The sequence below is a fragment of the Anomaloglossus baeobatrachus genome, chromosome 1 (assembly GCF_048569485.1).
Source record: "Anomaloglossus baeobatrachus isolate aAnoBae1 chromosome 1, aAnoBae1.hap1, whole genome shotgun sequence".
NCBI classification, from domain to species: Eukaryota; Metazoa; Chordata; class Amphibia; order Anura; family Aromobatidae; genus Anomaloglossus; species Anomaloglossus baeobatrachus.
Genome location: NC_134353.1, coordinates 693,873,669 through 693,894,309, shown reverse-complemented (window position 1 = coordinate 693,894,309; position 20,641 = coordinate 693,873,669). Strand labels below are relative to the sequence as shown.

Below are 20,641 nucleotides of genomic sequence, written 5' to 3'. Positions count from 1 at the left end.
GGAAAGACAGAGACAGAGACAGAGATAGAGATAGAGAGGGTGAGGGAGGGAAGAGGAGAGAGAGACAGATCACGCGAGACTGGTTCTGGGCATGCTCAGTACTTTCTGGGCATGCTCAGTACAAAAGCAGGATCCTGCCTATCAGCACACCAGCGTTCACCTGCGTTTGCGTGCTGTTTAGTCAGGATCCGGTGACTTGCAGTATTTTGACGCAGCTCAAAAACGCTACAAGTGGCGTTTTTGAAACATGTTAAAAAGCTGCAAGTCACCGGATCCGCACTATAACGCACGCAAACGCAGGTGAACGGATGTTAACGCGAGTCCATTGCAAATGCATTGAAATGAAAACGCATTTGCACTGGATCCGTACTTCCGCTAAAATAACGTTTTCAACGGATGTTAAAAAGACGTAGTGTGAAACCAGCCTTAGAGAAGTAGTGGCGACTAGGCATCTGGTACTGGGGCACAGCGACAGACGTAAGGTCTCTAAAATCCTGTGTGTCCACTAGGCGGAAAGGCAGCATTTCGGTAGCCAACAGCTTACAGAGGGATAGAGTCAACCTCTTAGCTTTGTCATGGGTCGCAGGAAGTGGCCTTTTATTTGACCACATCTGAGGGACAGAGATCTGGCTGCTGTGTGTAGACGGTGTTGAGTAGGGTGCCCCTGGAAAAATGCAGGTTTGTGAGGAAAGTGCAGGCGGAGACATGATGTTGCCTTCATCCAACGTTGGTGCTATCAATGTCTGAGAGAGCTGTACACACGCACTTGTTTCCCCTTCCAAACCAACTGACGACCTACCAAGCAAACTGCCTGTTGCGGTTACAGTGGTGGAAGTTGTGGGTGGAAAAACAGGTGTGACAGCTGTCCCCACAGTCCTAGAAGATGACGAGCGCGCGGATGCACTGGAAGGGGCAGGCGGTGGATGGTTCGCTCCGCTAGGCCGCATTGCAGCACGGTGAGCTTCCCACCGGGCCATATGATATTTATTCATGTGACGATTCATGGAAGAAGTTGTCAAACTGCTGAGGTTTTGACCTCTACTAAGAGAACCATGACAAATTTTACAGATCACATAATTGGGGCGATCTTTTTCTATGTCAAAAAAGGACCAGGCTAGGCAAGGCTTAGAGGCCATGCGACCTGTTGATCCACCCCGAATAATGCTCAGAGGCAGAGTGGTGGCTGAGGATGCAGTTGTAGACGTGCTACCAGTACTCCGACTGTGTCCAGGAAGGCGCAAGGTAACTTCGTCATCAGTTGCATCCTCCTCCACCACCTCTGTTGACCTCCTCGAGTGCCTGACTGTGGGTTGACAGTAGGTGGGATCTAGAACTTTATCAATTGTTGTGTTTGCACTCCCCTCCCCCTCAGACCGAGCCTCTTCTTGCCCTGACCGAATATTTAAGATGTCATCCCAATCGGGTATCTGCGTCTCATCTTCATCAGTATGTTCCTCATTGTCTATAACCACAGGTGTTAAGGCCCCGTCACACTAAGCAACATCGCTAGCAACATCGCTGCTAACTAACAACTTTTGTGACGTTGCTAGTGATGTTGCTGTGTGTGACATCCAGCAACAACCTGGCCCCTGCTGTGAGGTCGTTGGTTGTTGCTGAATGTCCTGGGCCATTTTTTAGTTGTTGCTGTCCTGCTGTGAAGCACAGATCGCTGTGTGTGACAGCAAGACAGCAACAACTAAATGTGCAGGCAGCAGGAGCCGGCTTCTGCAGAGGCTGGTAACCAATGTAAACATCGGGTAACCAAGAAGCCCTGTCCTTGGTTACCTGATATTTACCTTCGATACCAGCCTCTCACTGCCTGTGCTGCCGGCTCTTGCTCTGTGCACATGTAGCTAGCTGCAGGACACATCGGGTTAATTAACCTGATGTGTCCTGCAGCTAGGAGAGCAAGGAGCCAGCGCTAAGCATTGTGCGCTGCTCCCTGCTCTGTGCACATTTAGCTGCAGCATACATCGGGTAATTAACCCGATGTGTGCTGTACTAGGAGAGCAGGGAGCCAGCGCTCAGTGTGCGCTGCTCCCTGCTCTCTGCACGTGTAGCTCCGTGCAGTGGTAACAAAGGTAAATATCGGGTTGGTTACCGATATTTACCTTAGTTACCAAGCGCAGCATCTTCCACGCGGCGCTGGGGGCTCGTCACTGGTTGCTGGTGAGCTCACCAGCAACTCGTGTAGCCACGCTCCAGCGATCCCTGCCAGGTCAGGTTGCTGGTGGGATCGCTGGAGCGTCGCAGTGTGACAGCTCACCAGCAACCTCCTAGCAACTTACCAGCGATCCCTATCGTTGTTGGGATCGCTGGTAAGTTGCTTAGTGTGACGGTACCTTTACAGTTTGTGACAAAGGGTCAACATTATGCTCAGAAACTTGGTCCTCACGGCCTGAATCAGAGTCACAAAGGTTCTGGGCATCACTGCAGACCATTTCCTGTTCTGTACTCACTGTAGCTTGGGAGCAGACCTCTGATTCCCAGGCTATAGTGTGACTGAACAGCTCTGCAGACTCAGCCATCTCAGTTCCACCATACTGTGCAGGGCTGATGGAGACTTCAGAGCTGGGAGAAAGCAAGTTTGATTGGGATGACAACTCAGAGGACTGGTGTTTTTTGGATGCGGTACTTGAAGTGGCTGAGAGGGCACTTGTTGGACCACTTGAGATCCATTCAAACATTTTCCTTTTTTGGCCATCTACCTTTGTTCCTGTTGTTCGTGTCCGTAAAAAAGGGAGCACATCGGATTGTCCACGGTAAGTAGTAGACATCTTACTTTTGCTGGTAGATGGTCTATCTTCAGCAGATGATAATGGAGCTTTGCCACCTTCCCCACGGACAAACCCTTTTTTTCCTTTTCCACCACGCCTCTTCCCCTTTCCACCAGCATCTGTCATTTTACCACTCATGTTGATTGCGACAAGATTGTGCACTGAAAATGTGGTAGTAAAAATTGAGAGGTGGTGTAGATTGCAGTGGTGGTCTAGCTTTATTAACAGCAGAATATTTAAGAATAAATATCCCTGACAATGCAACTACGGTCCTTTAAACTGGCAGCATAAATTGCTAGTATAATGGATTAGTAACTATGAGTTGGAGTGTGCAATGCAGGCAGAGGTGCTGCAAATGTCTTTGCACTAGTGGGACTATAGCAAAGTCCAATAGCCACGTTTAGGATGCCACTAGGTACACTGAGTGTTTGCTAGTATAATGGCTTAGTTATAATGAGTTGGAGTGTGCAGAGGACAGGAGGGTACAGTGCCAGGATTGTGGGGCTCTGGGTAGAGGAATGGAAGCCTGCCTTTCTATTCCCTCCTAATGGGGAAATGCAGCGACGAAATCCCTGACCTTTGCTACACAGACGCTGTCGCTGTTTTCAGGACCTGTCACCTATGGCTCTAACCCTGCCATTACGAGCCCTTAAAAGGACTGCTAGAAAGTGCTATCCCTATGCTGTCCAGCGCTGTGTATGGAGCGCATACAGCAGTATCGGCGATAGGACAAAGGACGGAGCTGCGCCAGTGATGTCTGACACCAAGGACGCAGAAGAGATAATGGCGTCCGGACGGGCAGATACTCGTTTTTATAATGCAGGGACATGTGACCAGGGCTGTGGAGTCGGAGTCGTGGAGTCGGAGTCGGAGCTCATTTTGGTGGAGTCGGAGTCGGTATAAAATGCACCGACTCCGACTCCTAAAATATATAATAAATTGGGGACAGGAGTGCAATGCAGAATGTGCTGAATATTTTACTAAATAATATTTAGTATAATGCTTATATTTAAGTGAAAAATTTATTGTAGTACAATGTGAACATCAGACATTTAATTGTTTTTATGATACAATAATCAAGATATTTGGATAGAACATAAAATATTTATTGGAATACAACTTTAGAACACAAAAAACTAATAAATTGTAAATATGTAATATATATATATATATATATATATATATATATATATATATATATATATATATATATATATATATATATATATATATACACAGTGTATATACACACACAAGATATATATGTAATCTACTGTATATTACATAGTGTATTACATATTTACAATTTATTACAGTTTTTTGTGTTCTAAAGTTGTATTCCAATAAATATATTTTATGTTCTATCCAAATATCTTGATTATCGTATCATAAAAATTATTAAATGTCTGATGTTCACATACACATATTCATGTACTACAATAAATTTTTCACCTAACTAAGCAATATATGTAGGAGTCGGAGTCGGAGCCGGAGTCGGTGCAAGAGAATTTGAGGAGTCGGAGTCGGAGTCGGAGTCGAAGGTTTGGCTTACCGACTCCACAGCCCTGCATGTGACATGGACATCCTATCACACATGCCGTTGCTTCTCTGGCTAAAAGTCCACTTAGCTGTGTGTGTGTCTGGTATTGGCTGACATGCTGGGCCGCCCCACTACACGCGCGCGCTTAGGGAAGGAAGACAAGGAAAAAAAAAAAATGGTGATCGCCATTATACAAACAGCAGTGATCTGAAGGCGCTGTTCCCGCACACTATACACTGAAATGTCATAATAGTGTGAGTCACAGAGTGACTTTCACTATTACAGCGGAAAGCCAGCTAGGAATTAGCTGTTTTTTTGCTGCTAGAACCATTCTCGAACGTTTCTAGAACTATCGAGCTTTTGCAAAAAGCTCGAGTTCTAGTTCGATCTAGAACAGGCCCCAAAATCACTCGAGCCTAGAACTGGAGAACCGCGAACCGCGCTCAACTCTACTCGGGACATCCTATTGGCGAGCACCTTGGCCAGCAATTTAATGTCTGTTTGTAGGAGAGAGATTGGGCGATACGAATCCGGGATCTCTGGATCTTTTCCGGGTTTTAATATTAAGACTATTAAGGCTTCCCTCAGAGGGTGGGAGGACCCTCTGCCTTTCAGACTCTTCAAATACCTTAAGTAGTTTGGGTAGCAGTAAGGGTGCATACGCTTTATAAAACTCTCCAGGCAGGCCATCCGTTCCCGGAGCTTTTTCATTTTGTGTCTGGCCAAGCGCTTCCTCCAGTTCTTCCAATGAGATGTCCCGGTCCAGAAATTCCCTGTTTACATCACTCAGTGTAGGAAGAGAGAGAGCATCCAAATACTGCTCAATCTCTGTCTCCGTGAGGTCACAGTCTGATGTGTATAGCCGCATATAATACCTCTTTATTTCTCTTATTATATCCTCGCTTTCTGTTACAAAGTCACCTGATTCCGTCTTTAACCTATTTATATAAGAAGATCCTTCCTGTGCTCTAATGACTGTGGCCAGTAGGTGCCCCACGCCCTCCCCCGCTATAAAATAATTTTGTTTAAGGAAATAGCGTTTATTTTCTGCCACCGACATGAGATTTTCTTTGAGTGACATCTGTGCCTTCTCTAGAGTGTGTTTAGTTTCTACTGTCTGGTTGAGCACCACCGCAGCCTCCGCATCAGATACCTCCTGAATCAGACTCTGGGTGTAACATTTGGTCTGATTTTTGCGTATGCATGTTTCTCTAATATATATGCCCCTTACCACAGCTTTCATAGAGTCCCAAACTGTGTGGCGGTGCAGAGTACTCATTAAGATGAAAGTATTCTAGAATGTTATCATATAAAGATCCCCCAATAAGCTGGATCCAGAAGGGATTAAGTTTCCAGATAGGCCTGGGCAGAGCGAGGGGGTTTCCCCATGCAAGCGTAACATGTAATGGTGAGTGATCAGATACACTTCTAGGTAGGTAGGCCACCTTTTGTGTATATGAGGCCATAAGTGCGTTTCCAATAGCCAGGTCTATCCGTGACATGGTGTGGTGGGAGCTAGAGTAACAGGAGAATTGTTTGGTTGTGGGGTGTTGGGCACGCCAAAGATCTACAAAACCCAGCTCTGTTAGCATTCTAGCAAATGAAGTCGGGGCGGCGTTCTCCGATATGTTTCCCGAGTGTAATTTATCTAGATAGGGATGTAAGTAATCATTAAAATCCCCTATCAAAAGCGTCGGCACAGATGGAAGGGAATCTAAAATAGACAATATCCTTTTTACCGGTTCGACTGAATATGGTGGAGGGATATATATCGCAACCAGAATAAATTGTATACCATACAGCGTGCAAAGCAAACAGACAAATCTGCCCCCAGGGTCAATCACTGATCTGGTACATGAGAACGGGATAGATTTGTGCACCAACACACTCACACCCTGTGCATGGGTCGAGTATGTGGAATGATATTCATGCGCGATCCATCCCCTCCTCAGCCAATGAACATTATCCCTGACCATGTGGGTCTCGGAGAGACATAAAATAGCCGGTAAAAGTTTCTGTAGGTGAGTAAATATAGCACATCTTTTCTTCGCATCTCCGAGCCCTCTAACATTCCACGCTACAATATTTAAAGATGTCGCCAAAAGCGTAGACTAAGATATGATCCGGATGGATACTTCATACCTGGAGGAGAGAGGCGTTCTCCACCGATTCTCAAAAACATTAGGTTGAGCGACACGACTGAGGCACACCACACTTCCCAAACAGATTGCATCATACAACAATAAACAAGAAAAACAAGGAGAGAGATAGGGCTCCGCACACCAGTGCGCAGTGCCCCTGCCCTCAAAATCAAGTGTATCTTACACATTTCTCCCAAATAGAGAGAATCAGAGCTAAAAACACGCCCCAAGTCCATGCAGGGAGGGGGGTCCACAACTCGCTAGTGCAGCGTGTGTCCACAATGAACCGGCCGTCTCCCAACCTGGATTCTAGATGAATTTAACTGTAATGAGCTCACCAGCATAGCGTCCTAAACAAAAACAACGCCTGGCAGCAGAAAGGGAAATCTCAGGTATTCTTCCTCCTCAGGGACCTCTCATTGATATCCAGCCAAGACAATGCCGCCCCAGCCGTATCAAAAAAATGAGTCTCTCCGTTCACAGCAATCCGCAGCTTAGCAGGGTACATCATGGAATATGGCACTTGTAGGTTGCGCAGGCGGTTTTTGATCTCAATAAATTGCGCTCTTTTACGTTGCACTTCCATGGAGAAATCAGGAAATATTGATATCTTCCTCCCATCAATTGCAAGTTCTTTGATATCTCTGGCTCTGCGCAGGATAGTGTCCCTATCTTTATAGTGCAGTAGTTTAATCAGAATAGGACGTGGGGGTGCTCCCGGTTGTGGGGCACGCGCAAGGACCCTGTGCGCCCTTTCAATGGTGAAGAAAGAGGATAGTATGTCTTTTCCCATGGTGTCTTTAAGCCATTTTTCAAAGAAATTCAATGGGTCATTGCCCTCCATCCTCTCTGGGACCCCCACCAGTCTCAAATTACTTCTGCGGGAGCGGTTCTCCAAATCATCCACCTTGTTTAGCAGTGTGGAGATATTTTGCGTGGCCTTTCCCAGCTCTCGTGACATTGGTGGTAATTTATCCTCTGTTGTACTCACTCTTTCCTCCAGCTCCCCCATTCTGACAGTCATCCCTTGCAGCTCACGTTTAATACAGGCCATATCTGAGGTGACAGTTCCCATCTGGCTGCTTAGAGTGGCCAATGTGGTATTGCAAGAGTTAATTGCTGCCAGAATGTCTCTCAGTATGGCCTCAGTGAAAACAGGTGTTTGCTCCACATCTCCCCCTCCTCCCTCTGCCAGCGCAGGCCTCTGTGTCTGCATATCTTGTGCTGCTGAACATGCAGGGCCCAGGGTACTCAGTCTCACCATCGGGTATGTTTTCTCCCTGCTCCAGGGCCCGTTCAGCGCTGCCATCGGGTGCCTTGTTGTAGGTAGGCTCTGTGCCAGGGGCCACTCTGGCAAACCGCTCCAACCTGCTTGCTACTCCCACTGCTCCTGCTCGGGATGGTGTGGATGCCGGCGGCGCCATATTGGATTCTTCAGAGGCACGCTCCTGCGCGTCTCTGTCCCTTTTATTGCTGCTGCGGGTCGGCATATCCTGGCTGTGCTCGCTTCCCCGGGTGTTATAAGTAGTGTTGCAGCCCTCCAGGGTCGGTAGTGCCTGTCAGCAAGGCCGGTGTGCAGGATGATTCAGGATCCAGGCAGGAGCTCACCCACGCTGCTTCCTCTCTACATGAGGTCCAGGCCACGCCCCCTAGTTAAACATTTTTAATGGCAAAAAAAAATAATTCATGCTTTGATTTTGTTTTTTACATTTTATCACCTTCTTGAAATATTGTTTTACAATTAACAGCATCATGTAGTAATCTTAGCCAACATGTTGTAATGTCCCCGTGCCGCAGTAATGTCCCCCATCCTGTAGTATTGTGCCCATGCTTGTGGTATTGTGCCCATGCTTGTGGTATTGTGCCCATGCTTGTGGTATTGTGCCCATGCTTGTGCTCATGCTTGTGCCCAGTAGTTTTGTGCCCATGCTTGTGCCCAGTAGCATCCTTTGGTTATTGTACCCAACCTTTAGTAATGCACACAAAAAAATCTCACATTTCCTCCGTTCCCCGTGTGCCCACAATCAGTATTTGCAGCGTTTTAGATGCAGCATGTTTCAGTTGTGTCCAAAATGCTGTGATGTACAGTAGAAGCACAGTGGACAGGATTCCTAGAAATCCCATGCCACAGTGTGTACTGCCCGCAGCAAACACTGACCTGCGGTGCAGCTGTCAGAGGCCGCAGCATGTCAGTTCTTTGCTGCAAATTTGCATGTGTCCTCCCTAGGTAGAACACAGCGAGGAGACCGCAGCGGCCTGAACACGGGCATGGGCAGCTGCGGTCTTCTGTGGAGCAGACTTGTGGGTGGCCCCGCAGGTCAGGACCTGCCTTGTCTAGGACGCGATTCCTGAGAGTGGGCATATACCTTACTTGCTTGTTGCAGCCAGCAGACCAGGTGATGATCGCAGCTCTGCAGTGGCCGGCGCTGGCACGGCTTTACAACAGTTGAATCATTTGCGGTGCCGCCGACGCAGCCAGTGCTATAGTGCACAATCAGATGCAGGGAGGTGACGTCATACAGCGACGTCACTTCCTTGCATCTGATTAGCGGGCGGGAGCTATAGGTATAGTGCTGATAGCTCCTCTGCGCGGCGGCGGCACCGCAAATGAATTAACTGTAGTAAAGCTGCGCCGGCCCACTGCAGAGCTGTGATAGTCAGAGGGTCTGCGGGCCGCAACAAGCAGCCTCAGGGGCCGCGTGTTTGAGACCCCTGGTTTAGATAGATAATGATAGGGTGAAAAAAACCCATTGTATGACTGGACTAAGCCACATCAAAGCTGACCGATATTTGTGCATTATTTAGCAGGATTTTTGAACTGCGGCTGGACTCCGTTATGGATAGTATTCATGTTCTGATGGAAAGTCCCTGGTTGGGGGTGAGGATGGCATATTGTATGTGGGCGTTGTGTATATTCTGGTATACACTAAGCTCTGTGGCTCAGAATGGTATCCTGTATGTGGGGGTGGAGCTGGCATGTGCGGAAGGGTACAGAGTGGCAGACACTGCCAAATACATAGGCTGACAGAGTATGACAGGATGGCAGAACTGTGTCACCATCTTCAGTAGACTGCTTGTGCGTAAAATAGGGTGACACTATCTTGGCCGTTCAAGAAAACAATTTTTGCCTTTTTAAATAGTTTTGTGACATCAGTAGATTTTTAGGTCCATTCATCCTGGATTATTGTAAGTACATGACATAGTATCATATATGGGATTAGTAATTGATTTTGACTGTGTACTGGTAATGGCTAGATGACCTTTTTTTAGTTAATAGCATTAACTGTAGTACATAGTATGTAAATGTTAATTTTGAGTGTGCACTGATTTCTGATTGTATGATGCTTCTATATTTCACTAGTGTTTTATCCTTCTGTTAATAAATTGTCAGAACATATGTATTTTTTATATACTCTGATCACTTGTAGGCTGGCCACTTTTACTAGAGAAGGTCAGCATGTCACCGAGGCACGGGCGTAAGGTGGGCAGCAAGCTCCCTGCATTTGAGCATGTCCTGGTCCCATAATAGATGCAGCAGGGCCTGTAGTAGTGAGTAGTGAGCACTACCATGCTCGGGTGCTCAGTACTCATAACGAGCAGATTGGGTGCAGCTAGAGTACCCGAGTATAATGGAAGTCAGTGGGTAACTCCAGCATTTTTCCAGGGAATCTTCCAGAAAAATGCTCAAATACCCCATCGGCTTACATTATACTCGGTTACTCTAATAGCGCCCCATTTCCTGAAATGCAGTCCCAAAATGACTAGGAACCTCCAGCATGCTTCACTGTTGTCTATAGGCACTCATTATTGTACTACTCTTCAGCCCTCCGGTGAACAAATTACCTTCTGTTTCGGCCAAATGTTTCGGGTTTTGATCAGTCCAGAGCAACCTGTTTCCATATTTGTGTATAGTTGAGTCACTTGGTCTATGGCATGGCTTTTTGGCCACAATTCATTCTTCCTTGAAGACCACTGCTGGCCAGACTTCTCCAAACAGTAGATGGGTGTAGCTGGGTCCCACTGGTTGCTGCTAGTTATGATGGCACAGCTGGACATCTTTTCTTCAATGGGAAGGAAGCATGAAGTTTCTTTAGCTGACCACTGTGTCCATGGTAATAAACATTGCCAATTTCTTGATTCTTCTACAGAAACTGTTGAAGGGCACATCTTAAACCCCCAGTCTGCTTTGAAATCTTTGCATGGGACAGACCTTGCTGATTCATTATAATCACCTTGTGTCTTGTGCTCAGTCTGGTCATTTGCATGTCCTATGACATAAAACGGTCTTCCACAACCTCATCTTTATAGCAGTGTTTGGCTGTTCCTCACTGTTTTAAAGCGAGCCTGTCAACAGATTTGTCCCCTATAAGCTGCGGCCACCACCAGTGAGCTCTTATATACAGCATTCTAGAATACTGTATATAAATGCCCAGGCCGCTCTGTAGTATGTAAAAAAGACCTTTATTATGCCAAGGGCGGTCCGGTCCGATGGGTGTCGCTTTTCTCGGGTCCAACGCCTCCTCCATCTTGTGCAATCTCCATCCTCCTGCCCAGTCCCTTGGGCATGCCGTGTCCTGTGTCACTGAGAGGCCTCCATTGCTCTCCTGCGCATTTGCACTTTGATCTGCCCGGTTGAGGGCCAAACAAAGTACGGTAGTGTACGGGCGAAATGACATTTCCTTGCGCCTGCAAATTACAAAGTTGTTGCAAAGTACTGTGCTCTGCCCTCAGCCGGGCACATAAAAGTGCGCACTAGCACAATGAAGGCCTCTCTGAATGATGCTTGACGCCATTCATGCACACGGGACTGGGCAAGAGGACAGCAATCCCACAACATGAGGCGCTGGCTGAGAGCAGTGACACCCATCGGACTGGACCGCCCGCTAGGCCTCCTCTCTGCTGCGATTGCCGTACTCCCTTCTCACCCCCGCGTATATGACACGTCCTACGTAATCCGCACAAGCCGCCATTGAGGTTCTGCACAGGCGCACTTTGATCTGCCCTGCTGAGCACAGTCCTATGTACTGGAGAATATGCAATTGGTAGACTTCCTTTGTGCACATATTGTATTCCACTACAGTTTACAGGATACTATGTGATTTACTACAATCGTATATAGTACTTGATGTAGCCATTTTGTCATGTGAAAGACTGTATTGCTGCAGTCCCCCAACGTTTTTGCCTTGTGAGCCACATTCAGCTCTGAGAGGTCACAAGCCACATCCAGAGACCCAGAATAGTGACAACCAGATTCTGCACCCCACCGTCAACAGTAGTGACACCAAGAGTACCCATCACCAGCATATTAACAGCCAAAATGTCCCCATAGAAATCACACTGTGGCAGTATCCTTACATCCAGGCGTTTCCACTTTGTGCTGGTGTTGTCACGTCAGTCACTGCCATCACATTTTTGCTTCCAGCTTCATGAGCCCTTTAATCAGCAGTATCATCCTATCTCCATCTCACCACACAATATACAGTGAACCTCGGTTTAAGAGTAACCCGGTTTGCCAGCATTTCGCTATATGAGCAAAGCTTGTTGTAAATTTCTAACTCCGTTTACGAGCCAGCTTTGTGTGTGTTTGTGAGCGTGTGTGGAATGGCACAATAGGGGACCAGGATGGCACATTGAACAAGTTGTGGAACGAATTATCTGAGCTGGCATTATTTCCTATGGGAAATTTTGCTTTGCTAGACGAGTAACTTGCTTTACAAGCACACTCCCAGAACGGATTATGCTCGTAAACAAAGGTTCCACTGTATCTCTCCAACCTAAAGCAATGTGAACACTCTGAGTATGTGGTTGCATAAATTCCTGCACCAAATCTGCATCTCCTGGCAGAAAGAATGCAGTTTTTGATGGGGTTTTTTTGCATGCTTTTGCGATGTAAAAAACAACGCTGAAAGTATGGACATGCTGCAGTTTTTCTGCACCAAATCTGCAAGGGAAAAGTAAGCAACGTGTGCACAGCACTTCAGAATTCTCTTTGATTTGCTGGCATAAGGATAGGCAAGCAGTTTTGTGACAACTGCATTCAAAAACTGAGTGTGTACATGGCCTTAAACCAGTCTATGTGCATTTACATCTGGTCTTCTGTGCAGGGCTACTCACAAAAATCAACATCTGGAGACCTTTTATCCGTAGCACACACCCACGAGCCACTGGTTGGGGACACCTGTATTGTAATAGTGCCCATTCTGTTGAGGTTAAAGCTTAAATGGGTTTTCCACTACAAAGGTGACCCCCCCCCCCCTTTCATTTGTGCTAACTGTTCCTAACTAACACTTTCCTAATCTCCTCCTGCTCCCTACCCTGCTCCTGTAAGCTGATCTCTGCGTGGTGTGTATATTTCTATGTTGTTTTGCTTTGATCTTTCCAGTCTGGAGACCAAAATCGGACAAACTGAGCAGGGCCGTCACTGGTGGGGGCAGGGCTGCCTCTCTGTGAGTGACAGCAGTCTGAGCCCGCATGCCAGGATCACACTTCACTCTCCTCTCAGCCTGCTTTACAGTGCGGTGCTTTCATGTGGCAGGCACTCCAATGTGATATACTATCTAATGATCGGCACATCGCAGTGATTGTCATATGAAAGCACCGCACTGTAAAGCAGGCTGAGAGGAGAGTGAAGTGTGATCCTGGCATGCCTGCCCAGCGGGCTGTCACTCAGAGGCTGCCCCGCCCCCAGCAGTGACATATACTGCACAGTTTGTTCGGTTTCAGTCTCTTGACCGGAATGATCCAAGCCAAAATATAAGACTATAGGAGCCGCAGACAGATCAGCATAAAGGAGCAGGATAGGTAGCAGAAGTATACTATGAAAGTGTTAGGACAAATGAGTGGGTCACATAAGTAGTGGAAAAACCCATTAACACTAGAAGTCCCATAAATTTCGAGCTCCCCCTGAAGTCCCGAAAGAGGGTCAAATGACTGATGATAAACTGAATAGAACTAACTAGAAACTAAATTTCTAAATTCAATGGAAAACCACAACCTCCTGTGGTGCGACAGTAATGGCCTTAATTACAGAACAAAAGACGGTGATTATAGGATGTTAGCTAAAATCCTTCAGGTCATTCGACCCGTCTCTGGGTTCCAAAGGTAGAAATGTTAAATGAACCCTCTCTGGGACTTCTAGTGTTAAGTTGATGAACTCACACTGACTGTATGACCTCTTCTGCATGAAAGATCAAGCTGCTGCTACAACTTGCACTGAACCTCACCAGAGATTTGACAATACATAATTCGGCACAGATTGGTCCATAGGTTAATGGAATTCTGACACCTTCTCATTGTACAAATAGTAGAGGCTCTACCCTAAAATAAGGTCCTACTAGGTGTCCTGCTACCAGCAGCCATTATATCCCCTCCCTCTCTGTCCCTCAGAACAGCCTGCTGCGCCTTTTATTCGGTGCTGTTATTAACAATGAGGTTAACGTTAAATTTGCCATTCTGGCAAAAACTGAAGTGGTGCAGAGGATCGCCCAGTTTTCTGTGCGCTGTATTACAGTACCTGAGCGCTGCACACTTGTGATCAGAAATACTCTTGAGGTTCTTTGAGAAGTAACCTGCACATGTCCGTGATTAGTGACCGTGTATATATAGGAGCATTATGAGTTATGTCACAGAGATAATTACTTTTGTTTTGTTTTAGGTGTCGGGAAAAGTAGTTTACTCCTGCGGTTTGCTGATAACACCTTTTCAGGTATGTAAAACCTCATTATATAATAGTCCTAATGTAGATTGCTCCACCTTCACCAATCTGTAGGCCCCACACCTTGTGTATGCACGTGCCCTGTTTTCACCCCGATACACATACATTGTCTATCGCCTCGTAGAAGAACCTCATAATCTGCCATTCACCTACGATATACATTACTCGTGTTTTTCTTCAGATTCTGTCAATGCCCCCAGCACTGTGTCCTGTGTATGCAGCATCGTTTGCTTTTGTAGCTTTCCCTAGTAAGGCCACTTGTGGAAGAACGGCCCCCGATCTCCATTATTAAAGCATTACTGCTGAGAAGATATTGCGGACTGTGGTCAGGTCTAATGGAAAAACCCTTCACATGCACCAATGTCTGTCTTCTCTTCTCCAGGCAGCTACATCACAACAATCGGAGTTGATTTTAAAATCCGGACAGTCGAAATTAATGGGGAGAAAGTGAAACTCCAGATATGGGACACTGCAGGGCAAGAACGATTCCGGACTATAACCTCAACGTAAGTGTTCCTCAATGATCGAGGCAGTTTGACTTTTAGGATTTGAGGTTTTTCCATATTCCTTGTCCATGTACGTAATTTCCCTTTGTCCAAATGGCAATAACCTATACCGCGGTGCAGTGCAGGACTGTCTAACCATGTAATGTGTATGGGGCCTACCGGCTCTGTCCCAACAGGTGATGTTTCAGCAGTTGGAATTTCAGCGCTGTCTTTGTTTTCAAGAGACATGGGTTCTGCCCGACGCCCAAAACACATGAGCTCTCAGCTGAGCCGAGCGTGCCTGTGTATGGGGGAGTTGGGAAAGAACTTCTGGCAGAATATGGTGTATGGCCTGCCAGCGATGGAAGTTCCTTTTCGCTGACGTTCGGTTTCTTTCTGCAGTCTACGCCATGTAGTTCCCTCTTTTGTATTTGTTCCAGTTATGTATTGATTACTGTGGTAGTCCCCAATTCCCATAGGGACTGCCACTTAACCTTGAGGCTAATGACGACATGGTGAATGGTATGAAAAATACTATGTCTGCGTGCCCACGATCAGGTTTTGCTGTTGCAGAATTTTTGCGCCATTTTTGCAGCTACTATGTAAATTGGATTACCTGCATTTTTGACTCTTCGGATGTCATGTTTTACATAAAGCTGATTTGTTTTTGATACTTCCTGGCATTTGGCTTTAACCACTTCAAAACCGCCCACTGTAAATATACGCCATCTTCTGCTGGGCTTTGTGCAGCGCTGACTTAGAATTATGGTCTGCAATCAGGAGGGGATAGCGACCCCCTGCGTGCCGCAATCACCTGTTTTCCAGTGCAGAACAGTAGTTCTGCCCAGAGACGACATCAGGACCTGATTGGATCAGGTCCTGATGATGTTAACCCTTTGCAATCTTCTTCGTGCCACAATCAATAGCGATTTTAGCACATAAAAGTTAAAGAGGAGCAGTGCGCCCCTTCTCTTACCTCTCTGGCGGCTTCTTTGTGACACGATCACAGGGGAGCAGAGTGTTGTCATGGCAGCCGGAGGTCACATGATGACCACGTGGCCTGTCAGACCCAGCCTGACAGACGATCTGCAGCCTGACACGATCAGGTTCGGCCAGACGCAGCGATACCACCAAAAAAGTACACGTATTTGGTGGTATCGCTGCGTCTGTCCGAACCTGATCGATAAAACGGTTATCTAACCCCTTCAGTGAACAGTTTAAAAAAAATAAAATGCATCAAAAAATACTTTCTTCATATCGCTGAAAAACAAGTGGAATAAAACGCAATCAAAGAGTTTAACATAAACAAAAATAGTATTACTTAAAACTACATCTTGTCCCATAAAAAACAAGCCACCACACAGCTCCATCAGCGGAAAAATAAAAAGAATGATAGCTCTAAGAATACAATGCAAAAAAACTTTTTTTATATAAAAAAAAAGTTTTGTGTAAAAGCAGCAAAACATAAATATATAGATGTGCTATTGCTGTAACCGTACTGACCTGACAAATAAGGCTATGTGCCCTTGTTGCATTCTGTCCCTGCAGAAATTTCTGCAGCGATTTGAACTTCAAATCGCTGCAGAAACAGTGCGTACTGAAAAGCCGATTTCATGCGCTCTGGATGCAGCCTCTCTCATAGACAGAGCGAGGGCTGCATGCAAAGCGCATGAAAGAAGTGACATGTTGCTTTTTACAACGCAGCGATTTGTCAGCATTCAAATCGCTGCATTTTAAAACGCAACGTGCGCATGGATAATGCGCAATCTTCAGAGATTGTGCTAAGGACGCAGGACGCATGCAGTTACGCTGCAGTGCAGAACGCAGCGTAACTGCATGCAATACGCACATGTGGGCACAAGAGCCTAAGGCTGTGTGCGCTCTGCACCGCACCGAAAAGGTGCACTTCAGAGCGCAGCTGAAAAGCTGCGTTCTGAAGCGCATGGTGCCGGCGAGAACGTGCACTCTGCCTGCAGCTCCTGCCATAGACAGAGCAGGGGCTGCCGGCAAAGCGCACGGAAGAAGTGACATGTCCCTTCTTAGAACGCAGCGATTCGGGCAGCAGCCGAAGCGCTGTGTTCTAATATGCCACGTGCGCACGGCCCCTGCACAATCTCCATAGATTATGTAGGGGACGCAGGACGCATGCAGTTACGCTGCGCTACAAAGCGCAGCGTAACTGCATGAATTACGCACACGTGCGCACATAGCCTAAAGCTGTGTTGTTACTTTTACCAAACAGTGAACGGCATTAAAAAAAAAACCACGCAAAAACAATTCCTGAATTGCTGTTTTCATGTTAATTCTACCTACCAAAACTGAGAATAAAAAGGATCCAAAAATGTTGTTGTGCCCGAAAATGGTACCATTAGAAACATCAACTCGTTCCGCAAAAAAAAGACCTCACATGGATGGGTCTGCAAACGTGACATGGCGTCTATCTATTCCAGACAATTCTTTCCTTTCTGAGCCCTGCCATTGCTCAAACAGTAGATTTTCTCCACGTATAAGATATGTGTGCTCTGAAGAAATTGCAGCAAATGGTGCATTTTTCCTGGTACCATTGTGAAAAAAGCTATCCGATTTTAGGTAAAAAGTTTATTTTATTGCTCAACCTTATAAACTGCCGTTAAGCCCCTGGGGTTGTTCAAGGTGCTCACCAAACATGTAGATAAGTTCCTTGAGGGGTCTAGTTTCCAAAATGAGGTCACTTGTGGGGGAGCTCCACTGTTTAGGCACATCAGGGAGTCTCCAAACACAACATGGCGTCCGATAATGATTGCAGCCAATTTTGCGGTCAAATGGCGCACCTTCCCCTCCGAGCACTGTGGTGCACCCAAACAGTTGATTTCCACCACATATGAGGTATCGGAATAGTCAGGAGAAATTGCACAATAATGTTATGGTGCATTTTTCCTGTTACCCTTGTGAAAATTCAAAAGTTGAGACTAAAGTAAAATTTTTTACTTTTTCCCACGAAAATGTTAATTTTTTTTCCTTTCCACATTGCTTTAGTTCCTGAAACTGAGTAACCCCTATTGAGAGACAATAGGTCACGAAAAAACTATCTCAGAATCACCAGGACCTCAAAGTGACACTGGTCAGATTTGTTAAATTTGAAGAAGAAAACGGCACTTCCCTCGTGTATATTTTTTCAAAAGATGTTGGGGTGCACTTCAGGTTCCAAAGCCATAAAACAAGAAGTAATAAGGCACTCCCAAAGTGTGATGAAAAAGTGTATTTATTGTGCTTGAAGAACGTTTTCGGTCCAAAATGGACCTTCCTCAGTAGCACAATTGTGAGGAGTGATGTGGCATGGACTGCTGGCGCGGATTCCACCGGAATCCGGAATTCCAGCGGTGGAATAGATTTGTTAAATTTGGCCTGGTCATTAACCCCTTAACGACCCTGGGCAGTAATATTACATCTTAGCGGTCATAGTGTTACTGCCCACGGTCTGCTGCCGGCAGCTTGCAGCGATCGGCGCACATCTCAGCTGATTTTCACAGCTGAGATGTGTGCCTGCCAGGCACAAGCAGAATCGTTATCTGGCCGTGCCGTTTAACCCCTTAAATGGGGCTGTCAATATGTAACAGTGCCTTTATAACGGCATCGGCGGTAAACATTTACTTACCGGCCGATACCAGAAGTCACGTGACTTCCCGTGGTTGTCATGGTAGCACAGGGTCATGTGATAACTCCTGGTCCTCACATGACTCACTTTCAGTTTCACCTGGCCGAGAGCTGAGTGAGACATGAAATAAGTATATCTGCTCTTCGCAGCTGTGTAGCTGTGATCAGCAGGTATGGCAGAGCGATCAGATTGCTGATCGATCTAGTCTCCTACGGGGACTAGTAAAATAAAAAAAAAGTAAAAAAAAAAACAAAAACCCCAAAACCTAAAAGTTCAAATCACCCCCCTTTCGCCTTATTGAAAATTAAAGGGTTAAAAAAAATACACGTTTGGTATCGCCGCGTTCAGAATCGCCCGATCTATCAAGATATAAAATCAATTAATCTGATCAATAAACTGCATAGTGGCAAAAAAATTCCAAACGCCAAAATTACTTTTTTGGTTACCGCAAGTTTTGTGCAAAATGAAATGACAGGCAATCAAAATGTAGCATCTGCATAAAATGCTATCATTAAAAACGTGAGACGCAAAAAATAAGCAGTCACTGACCTATAGATCCCGAAAAATGATAATGCTATGGGTCACGGAATATGGCGTAAAACATGCGCCACTTGTTTCCGACAAACTTCTGATTTTTTTTTTTAACCCCTTAGATAATAGTAAACCTATACATGTTTGGTGTCTATGAACTCGCCCCAACCTCAGGCATCACACCCACACATCAGTTTTACCATATGGTGAACACAGTGAATAAAATATTTCAAAAACTATAGTGCTATCACACATTTTTTTGCAATGTTTCCGCGGTTTTCCAGTACACTGTATGGTAAAACTCATGGGTTCATTTAAAAGTACAGCTCGTTCCACAAAAAATGAGCCCTCCTATAACCAGATTCACTGAAAAATAAAAGTAACGTGTCTCGGAAGAAGAATGTCGAAAAAAAACAAAAAACCTGAAAGTGAAAAATCGGCCGGTCGTGAAAAGGTTAAGGTGAAAATTTGCTCTTAAGGGTTAAATATATATATTATATAATACATTCTATCGTGCATTAACACGGTCCTGACAGTAATATATAAGCCTGCATCATACAGGCTGGGTACTATTTAGTTATACGGCCAGAATCTAAATCTTGGCAGCAGTGCTTGGCACAAGCTCCCATCTGTGATATTTACAGGTTTGGATGGCATTGTAAATTAGTGACACAATCCCTTGGGGGAGGGTGGGGATCTGTTATGACGCCCCTCACAATGTGCCAACCAGTTGCCATGGAATCTGAAGGCCTCATCACTGCCATCTTTGTACTCCTATATAGCTGATTGGCTGGGCTTTATAGGAGATTGTGAATCATCATACTGAAGCATTGCAGTATGTAGTACAACCCATCAATTCATCACAGTTTAAAGTCTCCTAGGGGGACTTACTTTATTCTTTAAGGCAAAATATTAAATATTTTAACTCTTCCCAATAGACTAGTCTAAAAATACTTGGTATCGCCACATCCGGAAAAGCCTGATCTCTGAATATATGTTAACCTACATGGTAAATGCTGTGAAGATACGGCGGTAGAATTGCTATTTTTCGGGGACCTTACCTCCTTCAAAAATGCAATAAAAAGCAATCTCAAGACCTCAACAAAAAATGGCACGAATAGTAATGATGCCTCACCACGCAAAAAACAATCCTTACATAAGTCTGTTACCGGTGTCTGAAAATGGCGACACAAACTAAATTCTAATTATTTTTCATATTATATATATATATATATATATTTTTATTATAAGTCCCCAAAACTTTTGGGATCTCTAATCATATTCACCTGATGAAGCAGGTTATTTTTACTGCAAACTGAATCGGCATACAAACACAATAAGAAAGAACTGTATTGTGGTTTTGTCAGGGAGGGGTTAATTGCATTGGATTGCTGTAGAGGTGTAAAGAAATAAGTGCAGAACACCCAGTGAGCTGATGATTGGGATTGGTATGGAGGGCATTGTTCTGTGTGCTTAATGGGATTGGCTTATAGTCCCTGCCAACAAACAGGCTAGAAATCTGCGGCTTTGCCCTTCATTCTTGTATTGCTTACAGAGCCTGAATGAGTGGAGAAGAGTAAAGCGGTGTAGATGCATGAGGGAAAACCTTGTTATTGGTTGTTTGTAAGCTAAAGGGCTGCTCTTTGTCCATCTGATGGGGACAATTTTTTTTTTTTTTTTTTTGGTGCTTCAAGGGAACCTGTCAGGTCCAATATGCACCCAGGACCACGAGCAGTTCTGGGTACATATTGCTAATTCTTGCCTAGCAGTCCCTGTATCTTCTAGCATAGATAAACAGATCTTTAGAAAAAGTATTTCT

General features: G+C 45.5%; 1 protein-coding gene across 1 annotated transcript in view; it reads left to right on the top strand.

The window, feature by feature from the left end:
* Positions 1–20,641, top strand: part of RAB35 (RAB35, member RAS oncogene family) — a 53,475-nt gene that overhangs the window by 20,706 nt on the left and 12,128 nt on the right. Inside the window, exons 2-3 of the mRNA XM_075320322.1 lie at positions 14,113–14,163; positions 14,555–14,678. Coding sequence (XP_075176437.1) covers positions 14,113–14,163; positions 14,555–14,678 — 175 coding nt within the window. The remainder of the gene's footprint in view (positions 1–14,112; positions 14,164–14,554; positions 14,679–20,641) is intronic.